The sequence below is a fragment of the Salvelinus namaycush genome, chromosome 35 (genome assembly GCF_016432855.1).
Source record: "Salvelinus namaycush isolate Seneca chromosome 35, SaNama_1.0, whole genome shotgun sequence".
NCBI classification, from domain to species: domain Eukaryota; kingdom Metazoa; phylum Chordata; class Actinopteri; order Salmoniformes; family Salmonidae; genus Salvelinus; species Salvelinus namaycush.
Window position 1 is genome coordinate 4394802 of NC_052341.1, and position 18784 is coordinate 4413585.

General features: G+C 44.0%; 1 protein-coding gene across 1 annotated transcript; it reads right to left on the bottom strand.

The window, feature by feature from the left end:
- Positions 1 to 15127: 15127 nt before the first annotated feature.
- Positions 15128 to 18018, bottom strand: LOC120029927 (cystatin-like). Its single transcript, XM_038975238.1, has 3 exons — positions 17698 to 18018; positions 15910 to 16011; positions 15128 to 15435 (listed from the first exon to the last, which is right to left on the bottom strand). Exons 1-3 carry the CDS (start codon positions 17905 to 17907, stop codon positions 15355 to 15357), a joined length of 393 nt encoding a protein of 130 aa, XP_038831166.1. The 5' UTR covers positions 17908 to 18018; the 3' UTR covers positions 15128 to 15354.
- Between the last annotated feature and the right edge of the window lie 766 nt (positions 18019 to 18784).

Here is an 18784-nt window from a genome sequence, read left to right on the forward strand (position 1 = left end):
GGTATGCCCCTTTAATAGTGCTGTAAACATGGTCTGAGTTCCCAAGGGGACAGTGTGGTATGCCCCTTTAATAGTGCTGTAAACATGGTCTGAGTTCCCAAGGGGACAGCGTGGTATGCCCCTTTAATAGTGCTGTAAACATGGTCTGAGTTCCCAAGGGGACAGCGTGGTATGCCCCTTTAATAGTGCTGTAAACATGGTCTGAGTTCCCAAGGGGACAGCGTGGTATGCCCCTTTAATAGTGCTGTAAACATGGTCTGAGTTCCCAAGGGGACAGCGTGGTATGCCCCTTTAATAGTGCTGTAAACATGGTCTGAGTTCCCAAGGGGACAGCGTGGTATGCCCCTTTAATAGTGCTGTAAACATGGTCTGAGTTCCCAAGGGGACAGCGTGGTATGCCCCTTTAATAGTGCTGTAAACATGGTCTGAGTTCCCAAGGGGACAGCGTGGTATGCCCCTTTAATAGTGCTGTAAACATGGTCTGAGTTCCCAAGGGGACAGCGTGGTATGCCCCTTTAACAGTGCTGTAAACATGGTCTGAGTTCCCAAGGGGACAGCGTGGTATGCCCCTTTAATAGTGCTGTAAACATGGTCTGAGTTCCCAAGGGGACAGCGTGGTATGCCCCTTTAATAGTGCTGTAAACATGGTCTGAGTTCCCAAGGGGACAGCGTGGTATGCCCCTTTAATAGTGCTGTAAACATGGTCTGAGTTCCCAAGGGGACAGCGTGGTATGCCCCTTTAATAGTGCTGTAAACATGGTCTGAGTTCCCAAGGGGACAGCGTGGTATGCCCCTTTAATAGTGCTGTAAACATGGTCTGAGTTCTGCAAGGGACAGTGTGGTATGCCCCTTTAATAGTGCTGTAAACATGGTCTGAGTTCCCAAGGGGACAGCGTGGTATGCCCCTTTAATAGTGCTGTAAACATGGTCTGAGTTCCCAAGGGGACAGCGTGGTATGCCCCTTTTAATAGTGCTGTAAACATGGTCTGAGTTCCCAAGGGGACAGCGTGGTATGCCCCTTTAATAGTGCTGTAAACATGGTCTGAGTTCCCAAGGGGACAGCGTGGTATGCCCCTTTAATAGTGCTGTAAACATGGTCTGAGTTCCCAAGGGGACAGCGTGGTATGTCCATTTAATAGTGCTGTAAACATGGTCTGAGTTCTGCAAGGGACAGTGTGGTATGCCCCTTTAATAGTGCTGTAAACATGGTCTGAGTTCTGCAAGGGAAAGCGTGGTATGCCCCTTTAATAGTGCTGTAAACATGGTCTGAGTTCTGCAAGGGGACAGCGTGGTATGCCCCTTTAATAGTGCTGTAAACATGGTCTGAGTTCCCAAGGGGACAGCGTGGTATGCCTCTTTAATAGTGCTGTAAACATGGTCTGAGTTCCCAAGGGGACAGCGTGGTATGCCCCTTTAATAGTGCTGTAAACATGGTCTGAGTTCCCAAGGGGACAGCATGGTATGCCCCTTTAATAGTGCTGTAAACATGGTCTGAGTTCCCAAGGGGACAGCGTGGTATGCCCCTTTAATAGTGCTGTAAACATGGTCTGAGTTCCCAAGGGGACAGCGTGGTATGCCCCTTTAATAGTGCTGTAAACATGGTCTGAGTTCTGCAAGGGGACAGCGTGGTATGCCCCTTTAATATTGCTGTCAACATGGTCTGAGTTCTGCAAGGGACAGCGTGGTATGCCCCTTTAATAGTGCTGTAAACATGGTCTGAGTTCTGCAAGGGACAGCGTGGTATGCCCCTTTAATAGTGCTGTAAACATGGTCTGAGTTCTGCAAGGGGACAGCGTGGTATGCCCCTTTAATAGTGCTGTCAACATGGTCTGAGTTCTGCAAGGGACAGCGTGGTATGCCCCTTTAATAGTGCTGTAAACATGGTCTGAGTTCTGCAAGGGGACAGCGTGGTATGCCCCTTTAATAGTGCTGTAAACATGGTCTGAGTTCCCAAGGGGACAGCGTGGTATGCCCCTTTAATAGTGCTGTAAACATGGTCTGAGTTCCCAAGGGGACAGCGTGGTATGCCCCTTTAATAGTGCTGTAAACATGGTCTGAGTTCCCAAGGGGACAGCGTGGTATGCCCCTTTAATAGTGCTGTAAACATGGTCTGAGTTCCCAAGGGGACAGCGTGGTATGCCCCTTTAATAGTGCTGTAAACATGGTCTGAGTTACCAAGGGGACAGCGTGGTATGCCCCTTTAATAGTGCTGTAAACATGGTCTGAGTTACCAAGGGGACAGCGTGGTATGCCCCTTTAATAGTGCTGTAAACATGGTCTGAGTTCCCAAGGGGACAGCGTGGTATGCCCCTTTAATAGTGCTGTAAACATGGTCTGAGTTCCCAAGGGGACAGCGTGGTATGCCCCTTTAATAGTGCTGTAAACATGGTCTGAGTTCCCAAGGGGACAGCGTGGTATGCCCCTTTAATAGTGCTGTCAACATGGTCTGAGTTCCCAAGGGGACAGCGTGGTATGCCCCTTTAATAGTGCTGTAAACATGGTCTGAGTTCCCAAGGGGACAGCGTGGTATGCCCCTTTAATAGTGCTGTAAACATGGTCTGAGTTCCCAAGGGGACAGAGTGGTATGCCCCTTTAATAGTGCTGTAAACATGGTCTGAGTTCCCAAGGGGACAGCGTGGTATGCCCCTTTAATAGTGCTGTAAACATGGTCTGAGTTCTGCAAGGGGACAGCGTGGTATGCCCCTTTAATAGTGCTGTCAACATGGTCTGAGTTCTGCAAGGGACAGCGTGGTATGCCCCTTTAATAGTGCTGTAAACATGGTCTGAGTTCCCAAGGGGACAGCGTGGTATGCCCCTTTAATAGTGAAGTAAACATGGTCTGAGTTCCCAAGGGGACAGCGTGGTATGCCCCTTTAATAGTGCTGTAAACATGGTCTGAGTTCCCAAGGGGACAGCGTGGTATGCCCCTTTAATAGTGCTGTAAACATAGTCTGAGTTCCCAAGGGGACAGCGTGGTATGCCCCTTTAATAGTGCTGTAAACATGGTCTGAGTTCCCAAGGGGACAGCGTGGTATGCCCCTTTAATAGTGCTGTAAACATGGTCTGAGTTCCCAAGGGGACAGCGTGGTATGTCCCTTTAATTGTGCTGTAAACATGGTCTGAGTTCCCAAGGGGACAGCGTGGTATGCCCCTTTAATAGTGCTGTAAACATGGTCTGAGTTCCCAAGGGGACAGCGTGGTATGCCCCTTTAATAGTGCTGTAAACATGGTCTGAGTTCCCAAGGGGACAGCGTGGTATGCACCTTTAATAGTGCTGTAAACATGGTCTGAGTTCCCAAGGGGACAGCGTGGTATGCCCCTTTAATAGTGCTGTAAACATAGTCTGAGTTCCCAAGGGGACAGCGTGGTATGCCCCTTTAATAGTGCTGTAAACATGGTCTGAGTTCCCAAGGGGACAGCGTGGTATGTCCCTTTAATAGTGCTGTAAACATGGTCTGAGTTCTGCAAGGGACAGCGTGGTATGCCCCTTTAATAGTGCTGTAAACATGGTCTGAGTTCTGCAAGGGACAGCGTGGTATGCCCCTTTAATAGTGCTGTAAACATGGTCTGAGTTCTGCAAGGGGACAGCGTGGTATGCCCCTTTAATAGTGCTGTCAACATGGTCTGAGTTCTGCAAGGGACAGCGTGGTATGCCCCTTTAATAGTGCTGTAAACATGGTCTGAGTTCCCAAGGGGACAGCGTGGTATGCCCCTTTAATAGTGAAGTAAACATGGTCTGAGTTCCCAAGGGGACAGCGTGGTATGCCCCTTTAATAGTGCTGTAAACATGGTCTGAGTTCCCAAGGGGACAGCGTGGTATTTCCCTTTAATAGTGCTGTAAACATAGTCTGAGTTCCCAAGGGGACAGCGTGGTATGCCCCTTTAATAGTGCTGTAAACATGGTCTGAGTTCCCAAGGGGACAGCGTGGTATGCCCCTTTAATAGTGCTGTAAACATGGTCTGAGTTCCCAAGGGGACAGCGTGGTATGCCCCTTTAATAGTGCTGTCAACATGGTCTGAGTTCCCAAGGGGACAGCGTGGTATGTCCCTTTAATTGTGCTGTAAACATGGTCTGAGTTCCCAAGGGGACAGCGTGGTATGCCCCTTTAATAGTGCTGTAAACATGGTCTGAGTTCCCAAGGGGACAGCGTGGTATGCCCCTTTAATAGTGCTGTAAACATGGTCTGAGTTCCCAAGGGGACAGCGTGGTATGCCCCTTTAATAGTGCTGTAAACATGGTCTGAGTTCCCAAGGGGACAGCGTGGTATGCCCCTTTAATAGTGCTGTAAACATAGTCTGAGTTCCCAAGGGGACAGCGTGGTATGCCCCTTTAATAGTGCTGTAAACATGGTCTGAGTTCCCAAGGGGACAGCTTGGTATGCCCCTTTAATAGTGCTGTAAACATAGTCTGAGTTCCCAAGGGGACAGCGTGGTATGCCCCTTTAATAGTGCTGTCAACATGGTCTGAGTTCCCAAGGGGACAGCGTGGTATGCCCCTTTAATAGTGCTGTAAACATGGTCTGAGTTCCCAAGGGGACAGCGTGGTATGCCCCTTTAATAGTGCTGTAAACATGGTCTGAGTTCCCAAGGGGACAGAGTGGTATGCCCCTTTAATAGTGCTGTAAACATGGTCTGAGTTCCCAAGGGGACAGCGTGGTATGCCCCTTTAATAGTGCTGTAAACATGGTCTGAGTTCTGCAAGGGGACAGCGTGGTATGCCCCTTTAATAGTGCTGTCAACATGGTCTGAGTTCTGCAAGGGACAGCGTGGTATGCCCCTTTAATAGTGCTGTAAACATGGTCTGAGTTCCCAAGGGGACAGCGTGGTATGCCCCTTTAATAGTGAAGTAAACATGGTCTGAGTTCCCAAGGGGACAGCGTGGTATGCCCCTTTAATAGTGCTGTAAACATGGTCTGAGTTCCCAAGGGGACAGCGTGGTATGCCCCTTTAATAGTGCTGTAAACATAGTCTGAGTTCCCAAGGGGACAGCGTGGTATGCCCCTTTAATAGTGCTGTAAACATGGTCTGAGTTCCCAAGGGGACAGCGTGGTATGCCCCTTTAATAGTGCTGTAAACATGGTCTGAGTTCCCAAGGGGACAGCGTGGTATGTCCCTTTAATTGTGCTGTAAACATGGTCTGAGTTCCCAAGGGGACAGCGTGGTATGCCCCTTTAATAGTGCTGTAAACATGGTCTGAGTTCCCAAGGGGACAGCGTGGTATACCCCTTTAATAGTGCTGTAAACATGGTCTGAGTTCCCAAGGGGACAGCGTGGTATGCCCCTTTAATAGTGCTGTAAACATGGTCTGAGTTCCCAAGGGGACAGCGTGGTATGCCCCTTTAATAGTGCTGTAAACATAGTCTGAGTTCCCAAGGGGACAGCGTGGTATGCCCCTTTAATAGTGCTGTAAACATGGTCTGAGTTCCCAAGGGGACAGCTTGGTATGCCCCTTTAATAGTGCTGTAAACATAGTCTGAGTTCCCAAGGGGACAGCGTGGTATGCCCCTTTAATAGTGCTGTCAACATGGTCTGAGTTCCCAAGGGGACAGCGTGGTATGCCCCTTTAATAGTGCTGTAAACATGGTCTGAGTTCCCAAGGGGACAGCGTGGTATGCCCCTTTAATAGTGCTGTAAACATGGTCTGAGTTCCCAAGGGGACAGAGTGGTATGCCCCTTTAATAGTGCTGTAAACATGGTCTGAGTTCCCAAGGGGACAGCGTGGTATGCCCCTTTAATAGTGCTGTAAACATGGTCTGAGTTCCCAAGGGGACAGCGTGGTATGCCCCTTTAATAGTGCTGTAAACATGGTCTGAGTTCCCAAGGGGACAGCGTGGTATGCCCCTTTAATAGTGCTGTAAACATGGTCTGAGTTCCCAAGGGGACAGCGTGGTATGCCCCTTTAATAGTGCTGTAAACATGGTCTGAGTTCCCAAGGGGACAGCGTGTTAACCAGCTGTTTTTATCTTGGAAGTTCCTGTTGAGGGTTGATGTGGTTAAAATCCCCCATGATGGACAAAATAGAATCTGGGTATTTCCTTTCCACCTCTGTGATCTGATCAGCCAATAGCTGTTGCTCTGTGTGTGCACAGCTGTGATCTGATCAGCCAATAGCGGTTAAGTTGTGTGTGCACAAGCGCTCGGCGAGATGTAGACTCCAAACAGAATTACTTGAGGCAAATACCTTACCTTGCGAGGATAACAGCACTGAGCCTTATTCTAAAATGTTTTAAGATTCCTCCCAATATGTTCTCAAATCACTTATGTAACAGTTTAACTTTACGTCCGTCCCTCGCCCCGACCCGGGCGAGAACCAGGGACCCTCTGCACACATCAACAACAGTCACCCACGAAGCATCGTTACCCATCGCTCCACAAAAGCCGCGGCCCTTGCAGAGCAAGGGGAATCACTACTTCAAGGTCTCAGAGCAAGTGGCGTCACCGATTGAAAGGCTATTAGCGCGCACCACCGCTAACTAGCTAGCCATTTCACATCCGTTACACTTAGACCATTCCTCCATACAGAATCTTTCCAGATCTTTGATAGCTTTTGCCTGTGCTCTTCAATTCTAACCACAAAGTTTCAATGGGGTTCAAGTCTGGAGACTGAGATGTCCATTGCAAAATATTAATTTTGGGGTCAATTAGTCCTTTCTTTATGGATTTTGTTGTGTGCTTGAGGTTATTGTCCAGATGGAAGATTCACTTGCTGCCAAGTTTCAGCTTCCTGTCAGAGGAAACCAGGTTTTTGGCTGCTAAATAGAGCTAATTGGCTGCTAAATAGAGCTCTTTGGCCATTAAAAAGAGCTCTTTGGCTGCTAAATAGAGCTCTTTGGCCATGAAAAAGAGCTCTGGCCACAAACACCAGTGGTGGGTTTCGCATCAAAGGAAGGATGCATCGGCAGAAAAGAACCCCATACCTACTGTAAAATATGATGGTGGATCTTTGATGCTATTGGGTTATTTTGCTTCCACTGGTCCTGGGGCCCTTGTTAAAGGCCCAGTGCAGTCAAAATGTGTTTTTCCTGTGTTAACTATATATTTACACACCAAGGTTGGAATATTACTGTGAATGTGTAAACATGATAATGCCCTTTTAGCGTAAGAGCTGTTTGATAAGACCACCTGAAAAGTAAGGGTGTTTTGGTGGGATGGTGACATCACCATGCAGTAAATTAGTTAATAGACCAACAGGAAAGTTCCAAACCACTCTGCCAGTAACAGCTAATCTTCCGTTTTCCCCTCCCAACTCAGACCACTCCGCCATTCCTAACAAAATTCTTGCTTGACAAATTGTGCTAAGAATCTATTTTGTTTCTATTTTACCATTTTAATTGAAAACCATTACTATAAAGTACTTAATTGTTACCCAGAAATGACTTTGACACTGAGATAAAAACAGCTGCGTTGGATGACAATGCTAGAATTCAATCACAGGTTAAACCAATGATTGAATTCTAACAGTGAGGAGGCAACAGCAACTCTTGACTTTCCTTGTCTTAGAGTGAGGCTTTATATTAGTGTGAGGGATAAACAGGTGCCAAATACTTACAATACCGGTCAAAGAGCAACAAACTGAAGCAATGAGCTCGTTCATAAGAAAACACGAAAGCATGCCAACCTTATTACCCGCCTCTGTCAGACAAACAAAATGACAGGTGCTTAAATAGAAAATATCCATGAGAATCAGTTTCACATCAGGATACTCAGTTAACATTAAACTGCGCAAATTTTAATCCACACACATTATCCTTAGCACACATTCAATCAAAGTGCTAATCCATGTTTTGAGCATTATAAACTGGGTGGTTCGAGCCCAGAATGCTGATTGGCTGAGAGCTGTGGTATACTACGGGTATGACAAACCATTTAAGTTAGTAGCTAGTTTATAATAGCAATAAGGCACCTCGGGGCTTCCAGTAGAGCACAGAGCTGATCAGTCGCATCTTTTTAGCTCCGCTACAAATTTGAAATAAATCCTGAAATAAGTTCACCCTTAAGCTTAATGTACCAGGAAAGGCAGTAATAGTTTATTAGCTTCCAAAACCCACAATGCCGACAAAGAAGAGTCACACCAAAAAGCCAGACTTAACGAGTGAAAGTTTAGAGTCTGAGGACGAAGGGGCCGTGCAAGCTTCATGTGCTAGTGGTGGAAGCAAGACTGAGGCGATAAACATGTGCAGTGCCGTTAGCTCCGAACATAGCCTCAAGGCCATCAAAGACATTAATGATATCAAATTCGAAAATATACTGTCTGCTGTGGACAACGTTAAAAACGAAGTCAAAGAATGTGCTGGGCAAATCTCTCAGGCTGAGGTACGCATCTCTTGAACTGAAGACAACATTATAGCCCTGCAGGCAACGATCACCGCTCTTGAGGAAAAAGTTGAATCGCTTACTTCTAAACTAGTTGATTTGGAGGGCGGCCGGCAGGAGATTGAACTTGAGACTAGTACATCTCCGCGAAGGTGCTGAGGGGAGCGATGCTTGCTCATTCCTAGAGAGGTGGCTTCCTGAGGCTCTGGAGATGGTGCCACTCCGCTCTCCTTTGATCATTGAGAGAGCTCATCGGATTTCTGGCCCACGATCCGACCCCAACGCACCCCGATGGCTCTGATAATGAAGTTCTTAAACTATAAAGATAAGATGCGTATGGTGAATGCAGCCAGGGCGAAAGGGAGAGTACTCTACGAGAATCGGCAAGTTATGTTCAAGTCCAAAAGCAGCAGAAACTCTTCGACAGTGTCAAGCAGCGGCTACGGGCTAAGGCTATCCGGTATGGAATCATCTTTCCAGCAGGCCTAAGGGTCTCCCAGCTGGGGCGGTGTAGTTTCTTGAGAAGCCAGGCCGGCAGAGGTGTGGAAGCAGGAGCAACGCTGAAGAAGAGGCAATAGCAACGTAAAGTTAAACTTTGACCAATTTCTTTTGACATTTTTCAAACTGTTGCTTTCGGTTTCATCTACAAAGAGTTATTTAAATTTGAGCCAGTTCATATGTGTAATAATGTATCTAGTAACATAGTAGCACTGTCTATTGAACTATAATAACAGGGCCCGTTTAAAAGTAAGCCTTATTATAATTGAATGTACCATGAAACTTTTCTTTTATGCATTGGAACATCCTGGTGCGGGTTTGTTTTCTTTAGGCCTATATGAGGCTAGATCCCGGTGGTCTCATATTCTGGCTCACTCCTGGTATTTAGTTAGTTTTTTTGTTAAATGGTGAACACAATATGGTGCAATGACAAGTGGAGGGGCAGAAGGTGTAGTGATCTTCTTCTGTTGGCACTCCAAAAGGTCCCAGATACATCACAAATGGTCCTTTTGTAGGATAATGTCCTTCTTTATATCCATAAAAACTAAGTTTAGCTGGCGCGCTTCAGTCAATTATCCATCCAGTTTCCCTCCATCAAAATGCATACAAAATTAATCCCAAACGTTATTAATAAACTTTTCCAAACAACTCAAACAACGTTTATAATCAAACCTTAGGTACCCTAATACGTAAATAAACGATCAAATTTAAGATTAAGAATCGTTATTGTCTTTCCTGGAGAAAAATACCAAAGAACGCGCTCTCGTCCATGCGCATGGAAACACTACAGCCAAAATGGGAGCCACCTAGAAAAACTACACTTTCTGGCAAATTTCTCCAAAAACCAGCCTGAAACTCTTTCTAAAGACTGTTGACATCTGGTGGAAGCCCTAGGAACTGCAATCTGGGAGGATTTCACCTTTGAAAAGCCATTGAAAACAGTGGTAGGCTGAATTTTTTTTGGGGGGGATGGTTTGTCCTCGAGGTTTCGCCTGCCATATCAGTTCTGTTATACTCACAGACATTATTTTAACAGTTTTAGAAACTTGAGAGTGTTTTCTATCCAAATCTTCCAATTATACCCATATCCTAGCCTGAGTAACAGGCAGTTTACTTTGGTTACGCTTTTCATCCGGACGTCAAAATACTGCCCCCTATCCCAAACAAGTTTTAAAGCGTCCTTTGTGTTTTTGTTTATGGTGGGAACGGAGGACTGTTGGTATATTAGGCTGATCCAATGTGCTCTTATGGGGCAAAGTTTTAGTTCAAGTGTCTCTGGTAAATTCGATGACTCATAGTGTTAAGGTTAAATTTACATCCTGGAACTGTAGGGGATTAAATAAAAACACCAAAATAAAACAGGTAATAAGTAGATTAACACCACTTCAGGCGAAGATCATATTTTTGCAAGAATCACATCTATTATCTGGCGACGTTCCTAAGATACGCAAGAGGTGGCCTGGGCAGATCGTTGCAGCCTCATGTAGCTCACATGCAAGGAGAGTTATTATTCTTATCACTAAGTCCATTCCATATCAGATATTGCAAACAATTTGTGATCCCACCGGCAGATATATTATTATATGGGGTACCTTGCTGTCTGAGCAGTTGAATTTAATTAATGTGTATGGTCCCAACAAAGATGTCTCTAAATTCTTTAATGATTTGTTTTTAAACCTTTCCACACTTCCAGGTAATTATATTGTTGCAGGGGACTTTAATTTCACTTTAGATCCTGTTAACGATCGCACCTCGGGTTCGAACGACTCCCACACCCAATCTTGGAAAACCATACAGAATTTTATGAAGGATTTAAATTTAGAGATTTGGAGAGAAATGAAACCAGATGATGTGGAATACTCCTGTTAATCTAGCACTCACCAGACCTATTCCCGAATCTACATTTGTTTTTTTTTATCTCAGCAGCATTACGCTCTAAAAATTTAAGATTGCTTTTATGATAGCATTGTCATCTCTGACCATGCTCCAGCATCTCTTAAATATTTCGATTCTAATTTAGTAGGTGACCAACCTAAATGGCTCTTCCAACCAAAATGGCTTCAAGATACAAGTTTTACAGAATACATTGGACAGCAAATTGACCTATACTTTTCAATTGATACAACACAGACGTCAGCTTGTACTATAATATCTTATGCTTCACTGAGTCGTGGCTGAATGACGACACTATCAACATAGAGCTGGCTGGTTATACGCTGTACGGGCAGGATCGAATAGAGGTGTCTGATAAGACATGGGGCGGCGGACAATGTATTTTTGTAAATAACAGCTGGTGCATTATATCTATGGAAGTCTCGAGCTATTGCTCGCCTGAGGAAAAGTTTCTCATGACAAGCTGTAGACCACACTACCTACCTAGAGAGTTTCTGTATTTTCCGTAGCTGTTTACATACCACCACAGACTGAGGCTGGCACTAAGACAGCATTGAATGAGCTGTATTCCACCATAAGCAAACAAGAAAACGCTCACCCAGAGGCGGCTCTCCTAGTAGCCGGGGACTTCAGTGCAGGGAAACTTAAATCCGTTTTACCAAATTTCTATCAGCATGTTAAAATGTGCAACCAGAGGGGGAAAAAAACTCTGGACCGCCTATACTTCACACACAGAGACACATAGAAAGCTCTCCATCGCTGACCTTAATTCTATCCTCCTGATTCCTGCTTCCAAGCAAAAATTAAAGCAGGAAGCACAAGTGACTAGATCAATAAAAAAGTGGTCAGATGAATCAGATGCTAAGCTACAGGACTGTTTTGCTAGCACAGACTGGAATATGTTCCCGGGATTCCTTCGATGGCATTGAGGAGTACAGCACATCAGTCATTGGCTTCATCAATAAGTGCATTGACGACGTCGTCCACACAGTGACCGTACGTACATACCCCAAGCAGAAGCCATGGATTACAGGCAACATCTGCACTGAGCTAAAGGCTAGAACTGCCGCTTTCAAGGAGCGGGACTCTAAACCGGAAGCTTATAAGAAATCCCGCTATGCCTTCCTACGAACTATCAAACAGGCAAAGCGTCAATACAGGACTAAAATCGAATCGTACTACACCGGCTGTGGCAGGGCTTGCAAACCATTACAGACTACAAAGTGAAGCACAGCCGAGAGCTGCCCAGTGACACGAGCCCACCAGACAAGCTAAACTACACTACCGTTCAAAGGTTTGTGGTCACTTAGAAATGTCCTTGTTTTTGAAAGAAAAGCAAAAAAAATTGTCCATTAAAATAACATCAAATTGATCAAAAATACAGTATAGACATTGTTAATGTTGTAAATGACTATTGCAGCTAGAAACGGCAGATTTATGGAATATCTACATAGGCGTACAGAGGCCCATTATCAGCAACCATCACTCCTGTTCAAATGGCACGTGTTAGCTAATCCAAGTTAATAATTTTAAAAGGCCAATTGATCATTAGAAAACCATTTTGCAATTATGTTAGCACAGCTGAAAACTATTGTCCTGATTAAGCAGCAATAAAACTGGCCTTTAGACTAGTTGAGAATCTGGAGCATCAGCATTTGTGGGTTCGATTACAGGCTCAAATGGCCAGAAACAAAAAACTTTCTCCTGAAACTCGTCAGTCTATTCTTGTTCTGAGAAATTGCCAAGAAACTGAAGAGCTCGTACAACGCTGTGTATTACTCCTTTCACAGAACAGCGCAAACTGGCTCTAACCAGAATAGAAAGAGTGGGAGGCCCCGGCGCACAACTGAGAACGAGGTGTCGTGGAAAATTGCAAGATGATGTTATAATGCTTGTATTACATTATAATATTAGTTACATTCGACAGAATAGAGTATTGTGTGTGTTCCACTGGGGATGGGCCTCTATGAGATATAGCACTGACAGAGGAGATTTACGATGTCTTTGGGTAATGAAGCCTAAAGAGCATTCCAGATAGTAAAGGTAATGTTTTTGTGCTATACCGTACCAGGGTGAGACGGGTTCCAGTTTGGAGTAGGAGGGGGCCAGACACTGGTCTTTACAATGAGAACTGTTGACACAGCAGTAACTGTCTGCTATGTTTTATAGATATCTTTCATACAAATCTTAACCTTTGTGAACTGTTCCTAAGATCTGTGGTTCGTCATGTAAGTTCAGTGGGGTGTATCTTGGCTATAAAAGATCTTTGTATTTTTCTGTAGTCACTCTGAATGGTTCATTATAGATAGTGAATTGTTGAAAGTCAGGCTAAAGCTTAACGCTTATTAAAGATGTAGTTTAAGTATAGCACAACAGGAAGAAGCATAGCACAATTACAGCAGCCATGAAGGTTTTAAATGATATCATTGAAGCCCTTGACAAAAAACAGCACTGTGTCTCACTTTTTATAGATCTCTCTAAGGCTTTTGATACAGTTGATCATGATATACTAAGGCAGAGATTGTTGAGTGTAGGTCTTTCAGGGCATGCAGTTGCATGGTTTGCTAACTATCTGTCTGATAGAACTCAGTGCACTCAATTTGATGGGCTTATGTCTGTTAAATTGTCTGTCCTTAATGGTGTGCCCCAAGGCTCTGCACTTGGTCCTCTCTTATTCACTATTTATATAAATGATTTAGACAAAAATGTCCAAAATGCACAACTTCATTTTTATGCTGATGATACTGTTATTTACTGTTGTCCCTCGTCTCTTACAAAAGCTTTCCAGAACTTGCAAACTGCTTTTTATACTGTTCAACATACCTTGTGTCAATTGAAGCTTATCCTCAATAGTGACAAAACTAAACTAATGGTGTTTTCTAATGCAAAAAATAGACCTCTGAACCTTTCACCTATTACTACCTGTCAGGGCAAGGAGATTGAGGTTGTAACCGCATATAAATATCTTGGAATTCTGATTGATGACAGCCTCTCTTTTAAATTGCATATTCAACTTACAAAAAATTGAGGCTGAAATTGGGATTTTATTTTAGGAATAAGGCCTGTTTTTCTTTTGAAGTCAGGAGGCTACAGTTATACCTTTACTAGACTATGGGGATATTTTATATATGAACGCTTCCGCTCAGTGTTTGAGATCAATTGACACTCTTTACCATGGCACTGAGATTTATTTTAAACTGCAAAACCCTTACGCACCACTGCACTTTGTATACCAGGGTTGGCTGGCCATCTCTAGTCACTCGTAGGCTCAGTCACTTTTATTTACAAAGCCATTTTGGGTTTACTACCTTTTTTATTTGGGCATTTTTATTGTTCAGAAATGTGGTGGGTACTCTTCGTTCGCTGGACTTTATCCTGCTAACTGTTCCAAATGTCCGAACTGAATTTGGTAAAAGGGCTTTTATGTACTCTGCGCCATCGTCTTGGAACACCTTAAAATACTTTTAAACTGGAAGAACTTGTCCCGATTGGTGTTTTTAAATCACTGATGAAGGATTTTGAGGCTGATTCCCTAACCTGTCAATGTTTTTAATTTGCTCTTTTTGATTTTGTTACACTCTTGTGAATTCAATGGTTTTTAGATTACTTGTAGTTTTTCATGTTGTCTGTCTGTAATTTTTGTAATGACTTGCTGCCTATCTTGGCCAGGACGCTCTTGAAAAAGAGTTTTAAAATCTCAATGAGCCCTTCCTGGTTAAATAAATTAAATAAAATATAACTCTGACTTGTGTGTAGTTTAACTCTCCTCAATTGGTAAAGCAGAAAGATAACTCCACAGAGGACAAGTACGTTAGGGTCTAGTTTGAGAAAGACGCCTCACAAGAACTCAACTGGCAGCTTCATTAAATAGTACCCGCAAAACACCAGGCTCAACATCACTGAAGAGGCGACTCCGGGATGTTGGCCTTCTAGGCAGAGTGGCAAAGAAAGCCATCAGACTGGCCAATAAAAAGAAAAGATTAAGATGGGCAAAAGAACACAGACACTATGTACAAGGCCAGCATCACAGAGTCAAGCTGGAGGGGGATCTGCAGAGAAGTATGGGAGAAAATCCCCGTTAATACTGGTGTGCCACGCTTGTCGAGTCATACAAGACTAGAGACTGTAGTGGCTGCTTCAAAGTACTGAGTAAAGGGTCTGAAAACTGAATAGCTATGCAAGTGTGATAGCAGTTTCCTTTTTAATACATATGCAACAGGGTCTAAACCTGTTTCTGCTTTGTCATTATGCTTTGTGTTGAATGCATGAGCCTTTATATAACGTATGTTGTCCGTCATGTCCCTGTGAATCATCGGGTGTGACTGACCGAGGGTTATATTTCTCAACCTTGTGCTATTTGTCACAAAATGTGTCCATCTAAGATTTGTTCATCTGGCAACAAGATGAAGTAAATAACCACATGTAGATGTAACAAACCATTTCTTTATTTAGTTCAACTGTTGCATAGAGTTTACAAACCATTTTAATACTACATTTTCAAAACAAGTTATTTTATTAGTGTGGGAATGCATAAAGTTAGAAAATTATTAGTTGGATTCTTGTTTATGATATTCAGAGGTTGACCAGCATTAGTAATACATAACACTAGTTATAGGGAAGACTAGACCAAGTCTTCTCTCCTTTAGGTCTTTACGGCTGGCAGACATTCTTGATCAACTGGCTCGCTCCCATCCAGGGGCGGCTCCACACCTCAAAGGTGCACTGGTAGGTCTGAGGAAACAGGAAGCAACACGAGTTGGTATGATCACACCCCTTCAGCAAGCATAACACCTGACAAAAGGTTTGTTGGACATTGCATCTGACTGCCTGACCTACAAATCACCTTGCATCATAAACAATTTTATTATTTGTAGAGTAGTCAGGCAAAATGTACCCACAATGAATCATGGTTGATGCTCTCAAACACTGCCAACAGACATTAATCTCTAGAAATGTCACCTGAAACTTCCCTTTGCAAACAAAGCAATTTGTAAAAAAAAACAATACTGAACCAATAGTGAAATGGGTAACACGTTAAAAGTAGGCTTTACTAACAGTTTATAGGTTACCAATGTGATCCCTGTTGGTAACAGGTTATAAACTAAAAATGGACCATTCTTAAGCTGTACATATAGGAAGCACTGAGCTGAAGTGCCAGTGTTAACACAAACAGATCTGGGACCAGACAAGCCTAGTAGTCCTTACCGCAGCTGGGGCCAGATGCACAGCGCAGTCCTTCACGCCTCCTTTCCTGCACAGGGTCCTGGCCATCAGCACTGTGAAGATGTACTTCATCCCAGCTACCACCTGTAAGCAGAGGATGGTCAGCATGTCAGACCACAGACATAGAGATCCCCCATCTTGAATGAGGAACCTGTTCTAGTGATTATATTTCTATGGCTAGAACTGAACTACTAAAAAACAGTGCAGATGACTGCATGGTTTAAAAATGAGTCTCCTGCATAATGTCAGGTGAGCATTGTTCACTGAGCCAGAGGGTACATAGGGCAAATGGGCATCTTATAATCACATGAGTCCTAGCGACAATAGGCTCCCATTGTCTCCACTCATCACCAACTATGTAAGGGAACAACGAGGGGCTATGCGTTCTATGGAAAACAATGACCGACGTGGAAGGCGACACTATAGCGGAGTGGAACTGACCTTGACCGGAGTTTATTTTCCAGAGAATGGATAGAACCCTGAGTTGATTATTCCTTTTACATCAAAGCTATAATTTACCACAACAAGTGTGTTCACCATCCAGCGAAGTAGCCAGCAAGTTGACTAGACGGCTACAGTAGTTGCCGTGGTAACCCAACAAACAGACTTTAGCTAACCATCAAACCTAGCTTGCTATTATGAAAACCAAATTCAACAAGACCAATACGGTTTTCAATTTTGCGTTCAAAAGTAGCTCAAACTTTAAAACAAATTTACTATAGCAATTTAATTCTATGGTTCAAACATACCCTGCGTTATAGGGAATTATACAAACGGGTGGGTCTAATACTGGATAAACCGCATTCCAGACATTGTTCATTCCACAAATTAGCACCAGCTAAAGGTAGGACGTTGACATGCCCATTTAATCTGTTCCATTTGACTGCGCAATCCACTTTCTCCAATCCACATTCTCGTAAACCCAGCCAGGCAGTTTATAAACTTGATCCACTGTAAAAATCTCCCATTTCTTTTAGACCGGTATTTGATTTTCAACAGCGGAGATTTGTATAAACATTGCTGTCTGTCTCTAGCATCCGGAAGAGAGTTTCTCAGCCAGTCGAAATCATGAAGCAGCTGGTTGGTGTAAAGAGTGTTGCTTCCGTCCCTCTCCTCACCCCTACCTGGGATCGAACCAGGGACCCTGTGCACACAACAACTGCCTCCCACAAAGCACAGTTACCTATCGCTCCACAAAAGCCGCGGACCTTGCAAAGCAAGGGAAACCACTTCAAGATCTCAGAGCAATTAACGACACCGATTGAGTCACTATTAGCACGCACCTCGCTAACCATTTCACACCGGCACACTTTTTAATGGATATATAAAGAAATACAGGTCAAATTAAATGCAGCTAGTTTGCTGGTTTTACAGCTTGGATTTGAAGTGATTGTGTTAGTTAGTTCCTCTGAACAACAGTGTCCTGACAAGAGAGCACATCACCTATGCCAGGTGAAATCGCACAGCACTATAGCTCATTATCATTTAAGTGTGTATCCAAATTCACTGTCACAAGAAAATGTAAAGGCAAATCGTTTGCTCTTATTCTGTCTTCATTGTTTGACGTGACTAATTTAGCCATAGTTGGCTAGCAAGCAAGCAGGGGATAAGAACGTTACCAACTAGTATTGCAATGGAACATTTTTCTCATAGCCAGAGTGAATTTAGGTATTAAACAGCGGCATGAAAAACAAGAAAACTACGCTACACAACGAACGATCAACATTGACGTCATTCAACTAATGAAAGGGTGTATAAAAAGGGACTGACCTGTTCCTGAGCCTTGACAACCTTGGCCACCTGCCTAACATACAGGTCGTTTGTTCCCTTGTTGTATTCGGCCACCGCGAACTTCAGCGCGTCTCTGGTAGCGGGGTCGTTCATATTTGCGTCCACGACGCCCCCCAACATTATATCGGCGCTCGCCACGATGGATGCCATCGCGAGCAAAGGAACGACGATCTTCCAATTCATGAGCATTTTTCCCGTCTGATATCGGTCTTTATTGCAACTCCGATCGTATCAAGTAACGTTACACCACAACAAATCCTCGCCTCCGACGACTTTTATATAAACGCGTTGACGTCACTTGTGCCTGTTGAGGGGTGGGGCTTGACATTGATTCCACTAATAATATCAACACAAAAGCGACCGCCTCTATCACACCGACAATGAATTTTGCGCGAAAAATGGGACGCATGCGTGCAGCAACAGTTAAACGTTCACCTTCTGTTACTACTTCTGTCAAGCCATTTAACAAATACAGTTCGGTGCAAAAGTTCGATAAATCCAACGTGTGTACCACATAACGAATTGCCTCTGCAACCCAATGCTGCAAGGCAAACGCAGCTCTCCATTGGAAATGAATGTACTTCTAGTGTACCAAAACGCAATAATAACTGTTGGTGTCCTCGAGGCCTAAAAGAGGACCCAAGAGATATCACGTAGCTAACTAGAGTTGGCCGTTTTGCAGAGCGGCTTACCCCGTTGATTTGCTTGGTTGTAGGCTAAGCTAAATAATTCATTATGGAAAAATATTATGAAACGTAATGAGAACCTGCACACCAATGGCTGTCAAAACTCTAAATCTCTGTAAGTGACACTAAACTAAATAGGACTAGGCTTTATTGGCTTTAGGGATGATTGGCTATTTATACAGTCTAGCATTTAGGCCTACTGTTAGACGTTCCCAGTGGGGGGGTCAAACTCATTCCACTGAGGGCGGAGTGTCTGCCGCTTTTATATTTCTTCTTTCGATTAAGACCTAGACAACCAGGTGAGGGTAGTTCATTAGGAATTAGTGACCTTAATTCATCAATCAAGAACAAGGTTAGAGCGAAAACCCGCAGACACTCTG